Raw genomic sequence first — 17,773 nt, forward strand, 5'->3', positions numbered from 1 at the left:
TTGAAGTAAGTTTGAAAAAATATATAAAGGTTTTATTTTCGTAAATTTTTTATCTTTTTTTTCGTTTTAGTTTTACAGGTTTACAGCCATTTTGGATTGGCTTAGCATTAAGTTAAAAACAGTTGGGAAATCGAAAAGAAAATGTTTTAAAACATAATGTGCAATTAAAATGTTTTTGTTTGTTTTTTTGTTTCTTTTTTCAATTTATCATTAATAAAGTTATTAAATTAATTTGGGCCACAACTCTGGCCAACGGATTATAAATGAATTTTGCATAGCATCGCTAAGCAATTGCCAAAATACAGAAGCATTGTGTTGTTGTAGATGATGATTGTTGTATTGGCCAAGAGGGAAAGGATTCTGATGTTCAAGACCGCCTCCTACATCACTGTATTGCGACTTGATGTTGAGCCAATTTTGAGCATTATCCCGATGTGTGAATATTGCAGTCTTGCCAAAATCGGCGGGAAATAGCGGATGATTAGGTGCAGGTTTTTCCAAACGTCGAATGCGTTCCCGCTCGCTCAGTCTAGCCTCGTCACAGTATTGTTGCTCCAATTTTGTTAATTCTTCTTCAACATTGAGTCGCAAACAACTTTCGTTGGCATCGGATGGATCGGATGTAATCTCATGGTTAATTATAACTGGTGCAGCTTGAGTTGCATTTGTTGAATCAACTGGAGTGGTTACTGTCATGGTACTTGTTGCATTGCTGTTGGCCATAGTTTCATTTCTAGTTGCCGTCGTTCTAGCCGTACGGTACCACAAAGTGCCCGGCACTTGGCTGGCTATAAAGAATGCTCCGGCTATGGTTATCACACTGGCCGCATAGCTCAGTGCTAGGACCGCTATGTTATTCAGCATAAATTTCATCCAAGCAAAATCGGGCAACAGTTGCACCAGTTCACTGTATGTTAACCAGCCTCGCCGTAAGCCTTGACGTTCCGCCAACGTTCGTTCCACAGTATTGAGTTTCTCAAAGAATTGCTCATTTGATATGTATATATTCCAGTCCTTAAATAGAAGAGAATAATCACAAATTTAGAATCATTGCCAGGATTGAGGCCTAATTGTTTTTTATAGCTATTCGATTGTAATCTAATTAAACAGAAACACAGCTTATTATCTACATCAGGTAATATCCTAGTTTGATGTCAAGTATTCCTGTGGGACCAATATGATATAGTAAGGAACTTGGCTTTATAAACTCATCTTGGGCTGCTGATTAAAACTACACATTTAAACTGCAACTACCACAGCAAGACTTATTAAGTGGGACAAAGTTAATCTTAAAAAATCGAAACGATTTGGGGCAAATTGAAGCTATTCAGACAAGGATATCATATAGCTTATATAGATACGTATAGCTCATTAGAACATTTGTTTCTTTAAAGTCTTACAATGGCCGTTAGAAATTCAAGTTCCATCTCCTTGAGTCGATCTTCGGTCATGTTGCCCTCTTTTGCCCAGTCTTCCAAATAGAAACGTTCATCATGGCCAGCATAAAATTTCGTTGAAATCATCTGAAAACAAATAACAAAATATGTATATAAATAACCGCATGACGTCAAAACACAAAAAAAATATTTTGTTTGTTAGTGTAAGCAATGCAAATTTGGGCATCTAAATGAGTCATTATATAAACTTGCAAGAAAGAAGTTTTCAACAATTGTTTGTTTATTTTGAATTAAAATTAAAATGTCACTATACAATTGAAACACCTTGACTCATATCTCGCCACTATACGCATATATATATATATATATGTGTGTGTGTGTGTTGATGATACTGCGCGTTCAAAGCAGGTTATCAATCAATCAACAGGTTAGAGAGAGAGATAGCACCCGCCGCGTGATTTCTATGATGATGATGAGAAGCAAACACTTACCAATGACAGTACAAATAATTCCTGTGGCGTGATTCTACAACAATAGCCCGGATCGATGATATTCAAGCGATCCAGATATATGAGAGCCATTATAAGGGAACAAGGTGTGGCTTGAAATTTGCCAGCTGTAACGCAATTTAAACGATGCAAAGAATGCCCACGATGCGGCTCAGAGAAAATCTCTGCTGCATACTCGGCAAAGGGCAAGGACAAAGCCATATCAGAGTCCGAGTCCGTATCCATGTCCAAATTCATGCCATAATAGAGAGTCTTTCGAATCCTATTTATATACTCGCCATGATGCATCACCTGTGAATTTACAAAGTTTTCACTTTTTTTATCCAATGGAAAGTATTTAACAATTGAATGAACCTTTTTGTTTGGATTTGGGACGAATTTGCTGCGCCCCATCCTGTGTGTGTGTGAGGTGTGTGTTTCACAAGTGAAAATACAATTTATTCTAATTTTTTCTATTGTGTTCTCTGTTTGTTGCCCACGCGGATAACTGTAATTCGCACGGCAACGTAAATTCTACTCCATGTAAAACCAGGGCTGGATGTACTTTGATTCTGTTTTGCTGTCAATAGGAAAGTTTTTTCATTTTGTTCTATTTTATAATTTTTGTAAATTTAGAAGTATTGTTTGTTTATGGCCAACGTTTTTTTTTTCTCAATTTTAATTTTTGTAAAGCCATTATAATTGACAATAGAATATAACGATATTATCGTTTCAATAACTTCCATCTCTAGTCATGCCATTCACATGTTCGCGGCGTTGCCATTACTTATATGTTTTTGTTAAATTTTTGTTATCTCGCTGCGTGCCCAAGTGGCTTTCCGACTAAAAATCTGATAAAAAATAATAATTCCTTGCCATTTAGTTTAGTATAAAGAGACTTACTAGTCATGTCGAGGTTCAGCGGAGCGCTTCAGCTCACAGATCTAGACGACTTCATAACACCCTCACAGGTAAGAAGAAGAAAACTTTTGAAATAAGACCAATTAACTTTATCCATCTTTTAGGAATGCATTAAGCCCGTGACTATAGATAAGACAAAGTCAAAAACAGGTGCCAAAATCACAGTACAAGAGGATGGCTACTATGAGGAATCGGAAGTAAGTAAATGTTTATGGACAACTGTTGATACATACTTATATGTTAATATATTTTTCTTATTAGAGCGGCAAGCAAAAGTTACAGAAAGTAGAGATTACCTTACAAGATTGCCTAGCCTGTTCGGGATGCATTACCTCCGCCGAAGGTGTTCTAATTACCCAACAGAGTCAGGAGGAATTGCTGAAAGTCTTGCGGGAGAATCAAAAACTTAAGGCTACCGGAGATAATGATCTTGTGCGTACCATTGTGTTTACCATATCAATGCAACCAATATTAAGTTTGGCTCACCGCTATCAGTTGAGTGTGGAGGAAACGGCACGACATTTGTCTGGATATTTTCGAAATTTGGGAGCAGATTATGTTCTATGCACAAAGGTGGCCGATGATTTGGCCTTAATTGAGTGCCGGCAAGAGTTTGTCGAACGTTTTCGTGATAAAGAAGATTTAACAATGCTTAGTTCCTCTTGCCCCGGTTGGGTTTGCTATGCTGAGAAGACCCATGGCAATTTTATATTACCTTATATAGCTACCACACGATCACCTCAACAGATAATGGGAGTGCTGGTCAAACATTTTCTGGCAGAAAAATTTAATGTTCCAGGATCAAGGATTTATCATGCTACGGTGATGCCTTGCTATGACAAGAAACTTGAGGCCTCTAGAGAGGATTTCTACAGTGAAGTCAATGGTTCGCGTGATGTGGATTGTGTAATTACCTCAAGTATGTAAAGGAAAGGCTCACAAGGGAAAGTTTTAATGGTTCTTCAACTTTTCCGTTTCAGTTGAAGTCGAACAAATGCTGATGGAAGATGAACGTTCGTTGTCACAGCATGAACCTGTCGATCTCGATTGGCCATGGACGGATCAAAGACCGGAATCTATGATTTGGGCCCATGAGGCCACCATGTCTGGTGGTTATGCAGAGCATATTTTCAAATATGCAGCCAAAGAACTTTACAGCGAAGACACCGACAATGAATTGAAGTTCAAACAATTGCGAAATCGAGATTTTCGTGAAATAAGTCTCGAGAAAGATGATAAGACAGTCTTGAAATTTGCCATAGCAAATGGTTTTCGTAATATACAGAATCTAGTGCAGAAACTTAAACGTGGCAAAGGTGCAAATTATCATTTTGTTGAAGTTATGGCCTGTCCATCGGGTTGCATCAATGGTGGAGCCCAGGTCCGTCCCACCACGGGTCAACATGTACGCGAATTAACCCAACAGCTGGAGGAATTGTATAAAAAATTACCCATCTCTCAGCTAGATAACAGCCATACAAAGGACATCTATGGTGATTTCTTAGATGGTGCTCATACAGATAAATCACATGATTTACTCCATACCAGTTATCATGCAGTGGAGAAACTTAATACAGCTCTGAATATCAAATGGTGAGGTAATTCTAAATGGGTTTTTTTTTTTTAATATTTTGTTGTTAATAGTTCTTAGGATGCAAAAGTGTACAAAATATATATAAAGATTTGTATATATTTTACTGTTTCAATGCAAAAGTTTTGTTTGATTCATCAAAAATGTATGCAGCCCTTGCTCAATTGTCCTTGCTGGCAGTATAGTTCCTGTCTTTGTCTTTGGCAAAGAGTGCGCATGTCCAACCCAATAGTTTTTTTGTGGCACCTGAGGCGGCTGGTTACGACTGGAAGCGGCAACCGCAACGGTCACCGTTTTGGAATGCGGCATGTTGCTGCAGCAGGAATCACGTTCCTATATTGTTATTCCGTAGTTTTTGTTGTTATTACACTGCTGTTGGACTAGAGGAAGGTCAAGCCTTGTTATCGGCGCCCGAATGGGAAAAGGAACTAAAAAAATCAATGAAATAAAGTGTCAGATGTGTCGTCCTTAGAAACAAAAGCGTTGACAAATTTTTTTTAATTAAAACAAACTAAAACAAAATCAATACGAAACGAAATTATTTTGGCGCATGGCTATATCCGTATCCTGGTAGTAGGCTTTGCGTAACCAAGCAGCAAAAATCCCAAAAGGAAGAAAAAAAAAAGGGAGAAAACAACAGGAAAGAAAAATTCCAAAGAGACAAAAATATACGGAAAAAAAATTAATTTTAATCTATACGACACACAACACACAAACTTAATGCAAAGTGTGTGTAAAAGAGTTTTAACCCAAATTTAAAAATTTTAAATGCAACAATGACATCGCCCACGACCTCAACACATCCGTATGGTCTAACAACGGATGATATGGCCTCTCAGTATGGAGCAACGGCCACCATTCCGACGTCGAGCACCAGTGGACACCAGCTTCAGCCGGCGGTGGCTACTACTGCTGCCGCCCTCAGGCGCGAACGGGAGGATGCACTGGAATATTTCATAAAATTTCCTAAACCATCGGCCGAAAATGATTTTGTGTTGCTCAATGCCAATGACAATGAGGATAATAATGTGCCCATTGTCATGCTATTGGGTTGGGCTGGCTGTCAGGATCGGTATTTAATGAAATATTCCAAAATCTACGAGGAAAGAGGGTGAGAGCAAATGCAAACCTGAATGGGCATAGATTTTCTATTTAACAATTTGGTTTTTGCAGTCTCATTACCGTACGTTATACGGCTCCGGTGGATACCTTGTTTTGGAAACGCTCCGAAATGATACCAATTGGGGAGAAAATATTAAAATTAATACAAGATATGAATTTTGATGCTCACCCCTTGATCTTTCACATATTTTCGAATGGTGGAGCGTATTTGTATCAACATATTAACTTGGCCGTTGTGAAGCACAAGTCCCCATTGCAAGTGCGCGGAGTTATCTTTGATTCAGCTCCAGGAGAACGGCGTATGTTGGGTCTATATAGAGCCATAACTGCAATTTATGGACGAGAGAAACGCTGCAATTGTCTGACAGCTTTGGCTATTACATTGACCCTCAGTCTTATGTGGTTTGTTGAGGTAAGAGTGGAATGATCATGCTGAACTTTATCTCCATTGACAAATTTTCGTTTCAGGAATCGTTTGCCGCCTTTAAGAGTCTCTTTGTCAAGTCTCCGCCTGTCCATGCTAGTCCATTTTGTGAGCTAAAAAACGAGGCCAATAAATATCCACAATTATTTTTATATTCCAAGGGTGACGTGGTCATACCCTATAGAGATGTGGAGAAATTTATACGCTTGCGTCGGGATCAGGGAATCGATGTGTCCTCTGTTTGTTTCGAAGATGCCGAGCATGTGAAAATCTTTACGAAATATCCCAAACAGTATGTCCAATGTGTATGCAATTTTATCAGAAACTGTATGGCTATGCCCGCCTATAAAATCGACTTGGGACAACATCAGCAGCAGCATTATCAGCAGTCAAATCTTAAGTATGATTAAAAGCAGAAAAGCAAGTGTGTGATAGAGTCGAAGGAAAAGCACAACTAAAACGAAAAAGAAATGGAAAAACAACCAAAAAAAACTTACATATTCGAACTAACTAATCTAAATTATTGCAAAACTCTCTCTCAAAAAAAAGGCTTTAATGTAGAAACGAATTTAAAAATCTAAGCATATATTTTGAAGTCAAAGGCAAATTGCAAATAAAAACGGAAACATTTTAAGAATTCAAATTTCGTTGCTGTCACATTCATTAGCTGAAAGCTATGTCACTGGCCCGAGCGTCAGGTTTTGTGCTAAAAAAAAAAAAAAAAAAAAAAAAAAACAAAATTTATAGTGAAAAAGAAAAATTTAAAGTGTTTGATAAAGCACGATTATTTTATAAATACATAATGTTTATTAATTTCATAAGAAGACATAATTTACAGTTTAACATAAATTTGAAAGAGGTAAGCAAAGTAATACCGTGAATGCAGAAGTGTCGCTACTTAATATAGGTGGATAAGTAAATTTTCTGGAAAAATTAGTTTGAACAAAGAATAATATACTTTTTCGCTTAATGAATCGTCAAAATGAGATATTTCTTGGTATTTTAAAGGATAAAGTAAATTATCTTAAAATTATTTCGATTAGTTGTCCGATTCCGGAACAAGAAAAACTCGCATACTTAGGTTTATCAACATTAAAATTTGTTTAAAAATTCTACATCACTTTGTCGTTAAAATACACACAATTATAAAAAGAAGAATTTAATTGTCAATGCAGTTTCTTAAATAAAACGAACTATCGATTTTATTTCTTGAAATTGATATCGATAGTTTTTTGCATCCCTAAAGATGGCGGAAGGTGCAAAGAGAAAGAGAGAGAGAGAATAAATAGCAAGCGAAAAATCTTTAAGCGTTTATTTAATGTATTTAATGCATAAACCTAATTATTCATTAAGGCCCAGCAACAACTAAATGTTAAATTCATCTTGAATATAACAAGAAATCCCTATATATATCAGCGTCCATTCCCCTCATAGACCTCCACCAAATAGCAGTACCAGCAGACGAAGAACTGAGAGCCAAAAAAAATCGAAATCCACGCAAGAAGAGGAGAAGCAAAGGAAACGAAAAAAGTTTCATTTGGAGAATTGGCTCCACAAATCTAAGGTAAATCAACAGATCTCCAAACTCGAAGTAGAATTCTAACAGATGAACAAACTAAAATATGGACTACCTTCAAGGCGTCCGAGATCCAACAAAAACCACAAAGACAACAACAACAACAAATAAAGATACTTTAGCCGCCACGCTGTGTGTTAGCATTTTGTGTGTGTGTTTGTTAACTGTGTGTATAACAGAGTGTATGTGTCTCTAATAATTGTGTCCAATTTATTTATTTGTTGCAGTAGACTCTATCGAGTTGGAGGATAACCTAATCCTGCCCAGGCGGCCGACTATGTCTGACTATTTGCACCAACAGAGACCACAAGAGCACACATAGCCATGGCTGCGACGAGAAAACTGCAAGGTAAGCTAAAAAGAAAATTAATGGGATGTTTTCTTCTTCTGTGTTTACACAAGAATTGGAGACGTTCTGATTCACCAACAGTTCAAACGTGTAAAAATTTGTTACATATATATATTATAATTTCATTTTTTACAGGGGAAATCGATCGATGTTTAAAAAAAGTAGCCGAAGGCGTCGAAACGTTCGAGGATATTTGGAAAAAAGTACACAATGCCACAAATACCAACCAGAAGGTGAGATAATTGAGTGATTTAATGGGACCTCAAATTCACTTTTATTTAAAGAAATGAACAACATTAACTAGTTAGAGATAATGCCTGCCTGTAAGAAGTTAGAATCAATATATTTTGGATTTGTTTACATCGGTATAACTTTGATCTCTTGCTTTAATTTTGTGTAATATTCTGTGATAATCAAGGAAACTTTGTTGCAGTTTTAAGTAAAAGTTTTTTGTTGCTAAATCCCCCAATTATTTCTATTAAGTTTGGTATTTGAACAATCTTTGAATCATAATGCAATCAATTTATTTATTTGTATAATAATTTCTTTTTTTCCATTTAAATTTTTACAGCAAAAACATCTGCAAGAGAAATATGAGGCAGATCTCAAAAAAGAAATTAAGAAATTGCAGCGATTACGCGATCAGATAAAATCATGGATCGCCTCCGCCGAGATTAAGGATAAAAGTGCGCTGCTTGAGAACCGAAGGCTCATAGAAACGGTGAATATCTACAAAATCTATTGTAAAGTTGAAAATGATCTTAAACAAATTGTGTGTGTTTGTATTTCTCAGCAAATGGAACGCTTCAAAGTGGTTGAACGTGAAACAAAAACCAAAGCGTATTCCAAGGAGGGTCTGGGCGCCGCACAAAAAATGGATCCCGCGCAGCGGATAAAGGATGATGCCCGCAATTGGTTAACCAGCTCAATTAGTTCACTGCAAATCCAAATCGATCAATATGAAAGTGAAATTGAATCACTTTTAGCTGGCAAAAAGAAACGACTCGATAGGGATAAACAGGAGCGTATGGATGATTTGCGAAGCAAATTAGATCGACATAAATTCCACATAACTAAGCTGGAAACTCTATTAAGGCTACTCGATAACGATGGCGTCGAAGCGGAGCAGGTGAATAAAATTAAAGATGATGTCGAATACTATATTGATTCGTCGCAAGAGCCGGACTTTGAGGAGAATGAGTTTATCTACGATGATATCATTGGACTCGATGAGGTCGAACTCAGTGGCACGGCCACAACGGATAGTAATAATAGCAACGAAACCAGCGGCTCCCCGAGCAGTGTTACCTCCGGCGGTAGTCCATCCCAATCGCCAGTTACGGTGCAGCAAGTTCTGCCATCCGGTGCAAGCAGCGGCGGCGGCAGTAGCAGCGGCAGCAGCAGTGCAGCATCAGCGGCGCTATTTCAACAACAAGCAGCAGCTACAGCGGCGGCGGCTGCGGCAGCAGCAGTTGCAGCCCAATCGAATGGCAATAATGTGGGCTATGCGAGCGATACCAGCGCAACTTCATCCTCAGCAACAACATCAACGGATGCGGCGAGCAGTGGGCCATCGGCACCGGGCAGTGGTGAAAAGCGAAAAAATAGCGAAAGTGCTGCCGCCAGCAGCAAACCCAAGGTATTTACCACATATCCTTCAGACCACTTTCTTTTTCAAATTGAATATATTCGAATAGAAATTTTGATAAAATTTTTTATCAAGCTAATCATTTTTTCATGAATCAAACTTCACATTTTATTTCAAATTTCTGTTCAATAATTTGTTTTTCATTTACTGAGATTCCATTATATTTATTTAATCTAAACATATAAAAATTTCAACGAAATAAGACGAAAAGCAATTGATAAGAAAATTAGAGAAAATATAAAATGAATTGGATTTCGAAAAATTTCTCATTTTTCTTTCGATCAATACAGCAACCTCAACAGCAGCAACAGCAGCAACAACAACAGCAGCTCATTAAGCCTACGCCAGTGCGAGCAACGGTCAAGGCGCCAGCGGGTAGTGATAGTAAGTGGAAATACTTTTGCTTCCTTAAAGGAGAAAATATTTGATCATTTGCTTATTCTGCAGCTCAAGTCAATAAGATTGTCAGCTCAACGCCCAGCAAAAGCCAACAGCAGCAGCAACAACAACAAACACCACAGCAACTGCTGCCAACGGCTGCGTCAGTGGTTGCCGCATCTGCTGCTATCAGTTCAACACAGAGTGCAAGTGGCCAAAGTTCAAGTGCGGGTAGTGCGGGAGCATCAACAGCCAGTGGTCACAATCCAGCCGTGCAGCCGCATGCCCCAACGCCTGCTAGCATAGCAGCGGCAGCAGCAGCAGTAACAGCGGCCGGCACAGGATCCGGATCAGCGGCAACGAATACAAGTAGCAGTAACATTCAAGGCCAATCTGTGATTCAAGCAATACCGACAATTGCATTTGCGGCGGTGGCAAAACACAATACATGTAAGGGAATCCATTCTCCACTCTCCACGGGAGAGGAAAAACGAAAATAATCCATTTTACTTATCTTTTCGGTTTCTTTTTTTCTGTTGTTGTTGTAGCACTACTGGAAAATGGTCCTGTGTTGCATCAGCCCCAGCAGCAGGCAACAGCACCCACAGTAGCCTCCATTGTAGGAGCCGGAGCACAGTCGCAACAGCAGCAGCAACAACAACAGCAGCAGCAACAGGCGACGCAATTATCCAATCTTCAAACGAATTCCTCACATATACAAAATGGTAAACTAACAACTATTCTTCTACCTGTGTTTATATTTATACTATGACTTAATCTATATATAGGAATTTGAGTTCCAAAAGGTTAACTAAGTGTTTCCAGTAACAGTTTGTGTAAAGTTTAGTTTTGGTCAAATGTCTGCAAGTCATTGACCTACCACAATGAACATTAAATTTCTGTCAATATGACAGAAGACAAGAGACATCTGCCTACGACTAGGGCTTAGTTGGTTAAACATACTACACATACCTACGGGATAAATAGGGTTATCATATCGTATCGGTTTTTAATATAGAGTAGATAAACCAGACAACAACAACAGTGTCATTTAGTCAAAATTTTTAAAAACTATCGAAATAGGGTAACGTGTTGATCTAGTGTCTTTTCAATAAGAATTTATTGGGGTCTAAAAAATATACATTAAGATAGCTTTTCTTCTCAAATCAAATTCGGGTTTTCCTGATTTTGAAAGATTTGAAAAAAATATTTTTTGTTTTGTTGTTTTTTTTTTGTTGACTCAACAAAGTTAAATCTTTCCTTTTTCTATATTTTCTACTAAACTTTTAAAATACTGAAGGAATTTATTGGTTAAACGTTTCATGTCATTACATTCTAGGCCTGCCTGTGTCTATTGGCAGCAGCGGTAGCAGCAGCGAGAACAGCAATAGTAATGCCGTTGAATCAATTTCATTAAAAACCATGGCACAGGAAGCCATCAATCGATCTGTGATCGACAACACTTCTCTTAACCCACAACAACAGCAGCAATCGCAACAGCAGCAGGCGACAAGCAACATAGACACAAGGCAACAGCAGCAGCAACAGACGACACAGCAAACGCTACTTCAACAGCATTTTAGTACTGAAACAACTGCCAATCAACAGCAACAACAAGCGGCAGCGGCGGCAGCAGCAGCAGCTGCGGCGCAACAACAGCAGCAACAGAATGCAGCTGCAGCAGCCGCAGTAGCTGCCATTGCAGCAGCCAGCAGCAATGGACCCACAGCTGGCAGTGGACTCATGAATCTGGCTAATGCGGCCGCTGGACAGCCACCAAGTGGAGGTAATACCAAGACGCCACAGCAACAGCAGCAGCAACAACAATTGCAACAGCAGCAGCAGCAACAACAACAAGAGGCGCATATACCTCCGCTGCTGGGTGTGACGCCTTTGGGTCCATTGCCCCTGCAGAAGGAACATCAAATGCAATTCCAAATGATGGAGGCCGCCTACTATCACCTGCCACAGCCCATGGATACCGAGAAGTTGCAAACATATTTCCATCGTGCACCTGTACCAACTCCAGCGCATTATCCCCAAGTGAGCATATAGGCTAGAAAAATGAAACGATCATTCCATTCATCATACTCTTTCACCACTTTTCTCTATTCAGTCACAGCTGCCCATATACGATACCGTTGAATTTTATCAACGACTCTCGACGGAGACATTGTTCTTTGTATTCTATTATATGGAGGGCTCCAAGGCTCAATATTTGGCTGCCAAGGCATTAAAAAAGCAAAGCTGGCGATTCCACACGAAATACATGATGTGGTTTCAGCGTCACGAAGAGCCGAAAATTATCAACGATGATTACGAACAGGTAAGTAAGAAATTGGTGGTAATATGATGTGCTAAAATTGAGCAAATTAGGAATTTGATTTAGTGTAGAACAAGGAACCACAAGCCACATATACAGTATAAAGTGTAGCTATTTTGTCAAGCTAATATAATTGCTTAATTATTTATTATCAATTATAATTTTCACAGTTCAGAAACAATTGGCGGGCTCAAGAACGATTTGATCCCTCTTATCTTTTTGATATCCGAAGTCGATTTACCCCAATTACAAGAAACTGATGCGAATTAATCAAGAATTTTTTATCAGTTTCTTAGCTTAAATCCTTGTTTTTTCAAAATTTCTGGCTGTTCCAAAAAGATTGTGTTTTTTACAGATTTTTCTACATAATGAAAAATCTGAATCTCGAATTTATCTTATAAAATTTAATTAGTTGTTGGAATAAAGAAGATAATAATGTTAAAAAACTTTTGATCTGAAATCAAAAACGTTTCTAGGAATGTTTTAAATTTTGTTGTAGTTATTTCGAAGGAGAAGAACACTTCAAAAAGTTAAATAAGGGCAACTATCTAAGATTAGTTTGATTTATACATATATATCTGAACTTTAAAATGAAAGACACAATCAATTAACTATAGTTAGTTAATTCATAGGATCTTTTTTCGAGACTTCCTTCTATGCGTGACATACATGCCAAAGAAAAAAAAAAAAAAAAAAATGTGCAAACTTTATGCTAACTTTTTCAACCATTTGGTTTTTTTTTTTTTTTTTTTTTTTTTTTTTTTTTTTGTTTGTTTGCAGGGTACGTACATCTACTTTGATTATGAGAAATGGAGTCAGCGCAAGAAGGAGGGATTTACCTTTGAATACAAGTACTTAGAAGACAAGGAGCTGAATTGAAGGAAATATGATTGCTGTGTGTTGTCAGTTAATTGTGTCTAATTGAGAGGAGAAAAACTATACAAAACAAAACAACCAACCAACCATTCAAAAACAATAAAGATTCAAATAACATTTAAACATAGAAAACACAAACAAATCACACACACACACACACACAAACACAAAGAAAAACTCCCATAAAAACCAACTAAAGCGTTAAAGCAGAGCAAGCCGTAAGCATAAGTAAAAAGGAATAACTAAAAGAAGAACTAAACGAGAAAAGCAAATGAAGTATGATACTTGTTCGGAAAATGCATGTAAAAAACATATGCTCTTTTTATATAAATGTTTCATTGTTTATTATTACGTTTTCAATACTTTTTTTTTGGATTTTTTTATGAACAAAAAAATTTTGACTATTTTCTTTACTTACACTCCATCCCATATATAAGATTATCGCGTTGTTTTGTCTGCCACGGCAAAGGAAAGAGAAAAAAAGAGAAAAAGAAGATTATGAAGCAAAATCTCTCCACCCACCCAATGTCTACTTCTATATCGCATAGCGTTCGATCAATGTTTCCCCTCTCTTCCTCTCCCACCCTCCCATTGTATCCGAAACATTCATCCCTTCCCAAACACATCCACTCACACTCACATATACTTATATATAGAATTTTGCATATTGTATAAAAAACCGCAGCCAAGTGGAGTACATACTTTTTAATTATAAAAAAAACAAGGCAAAGAAAAAAAAAAAAAAAAAAGAGAAAAAACAAAACAAGAAAACAAAAGCAAACATAAAACATGAACGTTAAAGAACATTTAACATTTAGCGCACCGATTTTTATTATGCGTTTTGCGTTTTAGTTTTAGTAGATGAGAGATGAAGAAACGCAAAAGGGAAAAACAAATTTCAGCTGATCTTATTTAATTTTAATAATGTAATTACGGTTACTAAGATCATTGATTAAGTTGAGCATACAAAACAAATTATGCGTAAACACAAAAACATTTTTTAAATTTAAGCAAAAAAATAAAAAACAAAACAAAACGTGAGTAAATAGTTGAAAACTTGTTTTAGTATTCATTGAATTTGATTCTTTTTATTTTGTTTAATTCATCGGCGGGTGTTCTGGGACAAAGTGTGTTCATATATGTAAATACTTTTTGTTTTGTTTTGTGGCATAAAAGAAAAACCAACAAAAACAACATTTTCAACGTCTTTGGACAAACAAGAAAACTTTTAACAAACAAATTTGATGTATGTTTGATTGTCTATTATCACAAAATAATATCAGAATTTTAATACAAAATTATATGTGTACATATATAGTCTGATACTACTGAATGAATGACAAACACTGGCCAATTAGATTATATGTATATGTGTGTATATATATATATATATAGAGATTAATTGGACTTCAAACATTATCTCATCAATAACATTTTGAAATATTTCCTCAACTTTTACAAACAATTTAACAGATTTTTCCTAGAATTCTCATAAAATTTGAAAAACAAATACAATCCCAAACTTCATACTGTTCAAAAAAAAAAAAAAACCAAGTGGCTTAAAATTTCAATTTTTAGAAATGACATTTTATATGTAAATATATGTATAGATATATATGTTTGGAGATTGTAATTCTTTCGTGTTGAAAGATTGTATTTGTTCATTTTTATGACCAATTTCCAATAATCTATTTGACTTTATCCAATTTTCTGGAGAAAGAGCATTGAAGAACATCTGAGAAAACTAAAAACTGAAACATCTGGAACATCATATTTTCCATTTATTTTTGCCACCTCGTCGCTTTAAGTTTTGTTATTCGTTTTTCAGTTTTGTGTTCATTTCAATGTTGATAATTAATAGTCAAATAAAAAGAAAAGAAAAAAACACAAAAATCTTAATACATACATTTTAGAATGTTTTTGCGTAAATATAGCATTTTTGCTAAAATAAGAAACACAAAAATGTGGAAAAACAAAAATATTTAACGATTTTACAAAAAAATAGTTTTAACATGCAAAAATTGAGAAAAATCTTTAAAAAAAAAACATGAAAAATGAGAAAAATTAATTAAAAATGCATCAAAATATACATAACATACAATTATTATATGGACTTTATTGTACAATTACTTTTGTTGTATTTTATATATTGCTAGACCAGTTTTACAGGTAAATTTTTTGGTTTTTTTTGTATGACAAAGAAATTAACTTACAGCTAAAAACGTATTGGAATTACAAAAAATGAAGACACAAAAACATACTAAGAAGTGGTGCCCCAAACGACATCATCGTCTTCGTCCTGATCATGAGCCCAGCCACTTTGGCTATTGTCATCATCTTCGTGGTCAGCAGGCAAACTATGAGCAAATCGGCTGGCATCTACTTGAACGATATCCGTTTCACTGTTGGATCTGCGACTGTTGTCAATGACCGGCTCCATGTCCCTGAAGAAATCAAATTCTGGTTTATCCGTCACTCCAGTGGGAGTGGTTAGTTGCACTTGTATGTCCAATGAATTGAGATCATCGATGAGTGGTTGGCGAGTTGTGGGAACAGATGATTTACTTGTGACATTCGAGCAAGCGGTTCGATATGAATCCTGAGTAGCCTGTGTCGATGCACTGCTATTGGTCTCTAGATGATCGGGTAGGGGCTCCAATTCTGCTGTCGTCTGTGCTTTGATCACATTTAAACGCTGCAACTCATCGGTGGTGTCCCAGTCTGACCAGGCCTCCTCTTCATCATCGCCAACGGTTAAGTTCACCAAAGTTTCATCATGTTGAGTCAACGAGTTGGCACTGCTACTACTTTTGCTGGGGCTGTCGTTGGAGGTCTGGTTAATCTCCAGCGGTTTCTCATTCTCATCCTCGCCGCCATCGGGACTTAGACGCAAAGCCAATGAAGCTGCATTCTCTAAATGAGGCAAGGGACTGCCAGATACCATGAAATCATTATCCTCGGCATCTATCATTGAGCCATTACCATTCATTAGGGGTGTAATTGAACGGGGCTCCGCGGACCAAAGTTGTGGATTCAAATGTGGTCGTCCATCCGAGAAGCAGCGTCGACGTTCGCCTCCCAAGACAATCGTGGAACCCAAAATGGGTATCAAATCGGCCATGCAGCGCAAAGTTTTGGCTACCAATACTTCGTTTGTGTCCCACATGCCCAGTTGTAAATGCGGCAATATATCCGCCTTTAGCTGCTCATCGCTAAGCAGACGCACATACTCCATAAAGAAATCCAATAGGATCATACGTATTTGGGCATCTTTTAAACGAAACATTTTTAGTATATGAGGCAATAAATATTTGACATAAGTCTGTGGACTAAATAAACCAGTTTGTTGGTCCATGGTAGAAGAAGTGGTGCTCGTATTAGTGTTGTTGGTGGTGGTGGTTTTAGTTCTTAGAACAAACGGTGTGACACTGTGCTGGGCGGTGGTATCAAGCAGAACCATACGTGATAATAAATCGCTGGCCAATTGATTGGCCACCATTTCCTCATCAAAACTCGAGAGACGTTCAATCAATGTTTTAAAGAATTCCTGACGCTCTTGTATGGACTTCAATGGCAGTTCGAACAGAAAGGAGTGTATCAAGACAAATTCATGGTTAAAATACGGATGCAAGAGAACCGCCGATAATTTGGGTCTCAGTTGTGTGTTTTGATGTTTCAAGTGTGTTACACAATATTGACGAAATTCCTTAACAAAGGGTCCACCACACTTGTCCAGCACTTGCTCGCACAGCGAGGCAAATGAATATTGCTCAAAATTCTCTATATTTGTTTTAATTTCCAAATCCTTGCGGAATGTGTTAATGGCCAAATCTAATAATTGCTTGTTTATTTCCTGGCCCTTCCATACGTATTCAAATCCGGCTAGTCTCCAGCTGCCATTGTCGGTAATATATATTGATTGTAGGCCAATGTTCAAGTGCCTGGCCAAAGCCTTCTCTATGAGAAATATCAAACTACAGAGAATTGTTCTAAGGCCCAGACACAATTGAATATCACTCTGTTCCGGCAAGACATCACTTAATGGTCTTACACGTTCCGTGGCAAGATGTTTTTGACCCGATTTCTCCCACGTTGTTACGTATTTCAGTATATATGGATGGCGGTAGATTTTCAAGTTCTGAAGAAGTTATAAGCTAAAGTTTAGATGGACATTTTATATATGCAAGTACTCCTACCTTGATTGCCCTTTCTATGGGTTGGCCATCACTCGAGCTCCACAGCTGTCCTTTAACCAAGATTTCGCCCTGAAATATAGACAATAATTGGCCACCTTGGACGGCTTCTTCAATGGTATTGCTTCGTTCTTGTTCCGCATTGTATAAAGCCCAAAAATCATTGGCCTCTACAGCATTTTTGTCAATGATTAAGCCCTGTAATTTACTGCCTTCATTGCCCATTGTTGTTTTGGGTTGCCGGGACCGTCTCTTACTCTCTCCCTCTCTTTCTCTTTATCACACTAGCTATTTATTATTATTTATTGTGAATGTGAAAGCAAGCAATCCGTTTAAGTGAAATATTTTCTTTTTCTTACTACAATTCATTATCTACGTGTAAAATATACTTGACCCACATCAGCTGGAGACGGTGTGCATTTCGTGGTGCCAACTTGTTTTTGCTTCCCATTTAGGACCGTAAGTGTGACCACACTTGAGCTTCCTA

General features: G+C 37.3%; 5 protein-coding genes across 13 annotated transcripts; 3 read left to right on the forward strand and 2 right to left on the reverse strand.

Annotated features, from left to right (window-relative positions):
* Positions 1–6: 6 nt before the first annotated feature.
* Positions 7–2,493, reverse strand: LOC137581318 (protein CNPPD1). Its single transcript, XM_068295537.1, has 4 exons — positions 2,261–2,493; positions 1,889–2,197; positions 1,401–1,523; positions 7–1,014 (listed from the first exon to the last, which is right to left on the reverse strand). The coding sequence occupies exons 1-4, from the start codon at positions 2,297–2,299 to the stop codon at positions 223–225; spliced, it is 1,263 nt and encodes a 420-aa protein (XP_068151638.1). The 5' UTR covers positions 2,300–2,493; the 3' UTR covers positions 7–222.
* Positions 2,494–2,604: 111 nt separating this feature from the next.
* LOC137581317 (probable cytosolic Fe-S cluster assembly factor GK14772) lies at positions 2,605–4,519 on the forward strand. 2 transcript variants are annotated; one of them, XM_068295536.1, is made up of 5 exons: positions 2,605–2,856; positions 2,911–3,003; positions 3,068–3,238; positions 3,302–3,725; positions 3,787–4,519. In XM_068295536.1, the coding sequence occupies exons 1-5, from the start codon at positions 2,794–2,796 to the stop codon at positions 4,401–4,403; spliced, it is 1,368 nt and encodes a 455-aa protein (XP_068151637.1). In that variant the 5' UTR covers positions 2,605–2,793; the 3' UTR covers positions 4,404–4,519. The 2 variants fall into 2 exon arrangements, with proteins under 2 accessions (XP_068151637.1, XP_068151636.1); XM_068295535.1 differs by having other exon boundaries at positions 2,607–2,856; positions 3,068–3,725.
* Positions 4,520–4,661: 142 nt separating this feature from the next.
* On the forward strand, positions 4,662–6,586 carry LOC137581319 (transmembrane protein 53). Its single transcript, XM_068295538.1, has 3 exons — positions 4,662–5,508; positions 5,571–5,931; positions 5,988–6,586. Exons 1-3 carry the CDS (start codon positions 5,174–5,176, stop codon positions 6,351–6,353), a joined length of 1,062 nt encoding a protein of 353 aa, XP_068151639.1. The 5' UTR covers positions 4,662–5,173; the 3' UTR covers positions 6,354–6,586.
* An 81-nt stretch (positions 6,587–6,667) lies between these two features.
* Positions 6,668–13,566, forward strand: Not3 (CCR4-associated factor Not3). 8 transcript variants are annotated; one of them, XM_068295529.1, is made up of 12 exons: positions 6,668–6,802; positions 7,378–7,507; positions 7,747–7,868; positions 8,004–8,101; positions 8,440–8,589; positions 8,662–9,507; positions 9,807–9,900; positions 9,964–10,344; positions 10,443–10,619; positions 11,234–11,937; positions 12,011–12,220; positions 12,998–13,566. In XM_068295529.1, exons 3-12 carry the CDS (start codon positions 7,844–7,846, stop codon positions 13,094–13,096), a joined length of 2,784 nt encoding a protein of 927 aa, XP_068151630.1. In that variant the 5' UTR covers positions 6,668–6,802; positions 7,378–7,507; positions 7,747–7,843; the 3' UTR covers positions 13,097–13,566. The 8 variants fall into 8 exon arrangements, with proteins under 8 accessions (XP_068151630.1, XP_068151633.1, XP_068151629.1 ...); XM_068295532.1 differs by having other exon boundaries at positions 7,750–7,868; XM_068295528.1 differs by having other exon boundaries at positions 6,685–6,802; positions 7,360–7,507.
* Positions 13,567–15,178: 1,612 nt separating this feature from the next.
* LOC137581106 (protein-associating with the carboxyl-terminal domain of ezrin) lies at positions 15,179–17,691 on the reverse strand. Its single transcript, XM_068295279.1, has 2 exons — positions 17,290–17,691; positions 15,179–17,231 (listed from the first exon to the last, which is right to left on the reverse strand). The coding sequence occupies exons 1-2, from the start codon at positions 17,509–17,511 to the stop codon at positions 15,354–15,356; spliced, it is 2,100 nt and encodes a 699-aa protein (XP_068151380.1). The 5' UTR covers positions 17,512–17,691; the 3' UTR covers positions 15,179–15,353.
* Between the last annotated feature and the right edge of the window lie 82 nt (positions 17,692–17,773).

Source organism: Drosophila tropicalis, unplaced genomic scaffold (assembly GCF_018151085.1).
Source record: "Drosophila tropicalis isolate 14030-0801.00 unplaced genomic scaffold, ASM1815108v1 contig_845, whole genome shotgun sequence".
Lineage (NCBI taxonomy): Eukaryota > Metazoa > Arthropoda > Insecta > Diptera > Drosophilidae > Drosophila > Drosophila tropicalis.

What these genes read in the sequence shown, in the direction of transcription:
- LOC137581318 (XM_068295537.1), bottom strand. Translation starts at nt 2,299, where the DNA reads ATGGGGCGCAGCAAATTCGTCCCAAATCCAAACAAAAAG. An exon ending in TCCCAAATCCAAACAAAAAG is followed by an intron (nt 2,198 to 2,260) that starts GTTCATTCAATT and finishes GTAAATTCACAG; the next exon opens with GTGATGCATCATGGCGAGTA. An exon ending in TTGAATTTCTAACGGCCATT is followed by an intron (nt 1,015 to 1,400) that starts GTAAGACTTTAA and finishes CTTCTATTTAAG; the next exon opens with GACTGGAATATATACATATC.
- LOC137581317 (XM_068295535.1), top strand. Translation starts at nt 2,794, where the DNA reads ATGTCGAGGTTCAGCGGAGCGCTTCAGCTCACAGATCTAGACGACTTC. An exon ending in ACTTCATAACACCCTCACAG is followed by an intron (nt 2,857 to 2,910) that starts GTAAGAAGAAGA and finishes TCCATCTTTTAG; the next exon opens with GAATGCATTAAGCCCGTGAC. An exon ending in GGATTGTGTAATTACCTCAA is followed by an intron (nt 3,726 to 3,786) that starts GTATGTAAAGGA and finishes TTTCCGTTTCAG; the next exon opens with TTGAAGTCGAACAAATGCTG.
- LOC137581319 (XM_068295538.1), top strand. Translation starts at nt 5,174, where the DNA reads ATGACATCGCCCACGACCTCAACACATCCGTATGGTCTAACAACGGAT. An exon ending in AAAATCTACGAGGAAAGAGG is followed by an intron (nt 5,509 to 5,570) that starts GTGAGAGCAAAT and finishes TGGTTTTTGCAG; the next exon opens with TCTCATTACCGTACGTTATA. An exon ending in GTCTTATGTGGTTTGTTGAG is followed by an intron (nt 5,932 to 5,987) that starts GTAAGAGTGGAA and finishes TTTTCGTTTCAG; the next exon opens with GAATCGTTTGCCGCCTTTAA.
- Not3 (XM_068295529.1), top strand. Translation starts at nt 7,844, where the DNA reads ATGGCTGCGACGAGAAAACTGCAAG. An exon ending in ACCGAAGGCTCATAGAAACG is followed by an intron (nt 8,590 to 8,661) that starts GTGAATATCTAC and finishes TGTATTTCTCAG; the next exon opens with CAAATGGAACGCTTCAAAGT. An exon ending in CTCCAGCGCATTATCCCCAA is followed by an intron (nt 11,938 to 12,010) that starts GTGAGCATATAG and finishes TTCTCTATTCAG; the next exon opens with TCACAGCTGCCCATATACGA.
- LOC137581106 (XM_068295279.1), bottom strand. Translation starts at nt 17,511, where the DNA reads ATGGGCAATGAAGGCAGTAAATTACAGGGCTTAATCATTGACAAAAAT. An exon ending in CCATAGAAAGGGCAATCAAG is followed by an intron (nt 17,232 to 17,289) that starts GTAGGAGTACTT and finishes TAACTTCTTCAG; the next exon opens with AACTTGAAAATCTACCGCCA.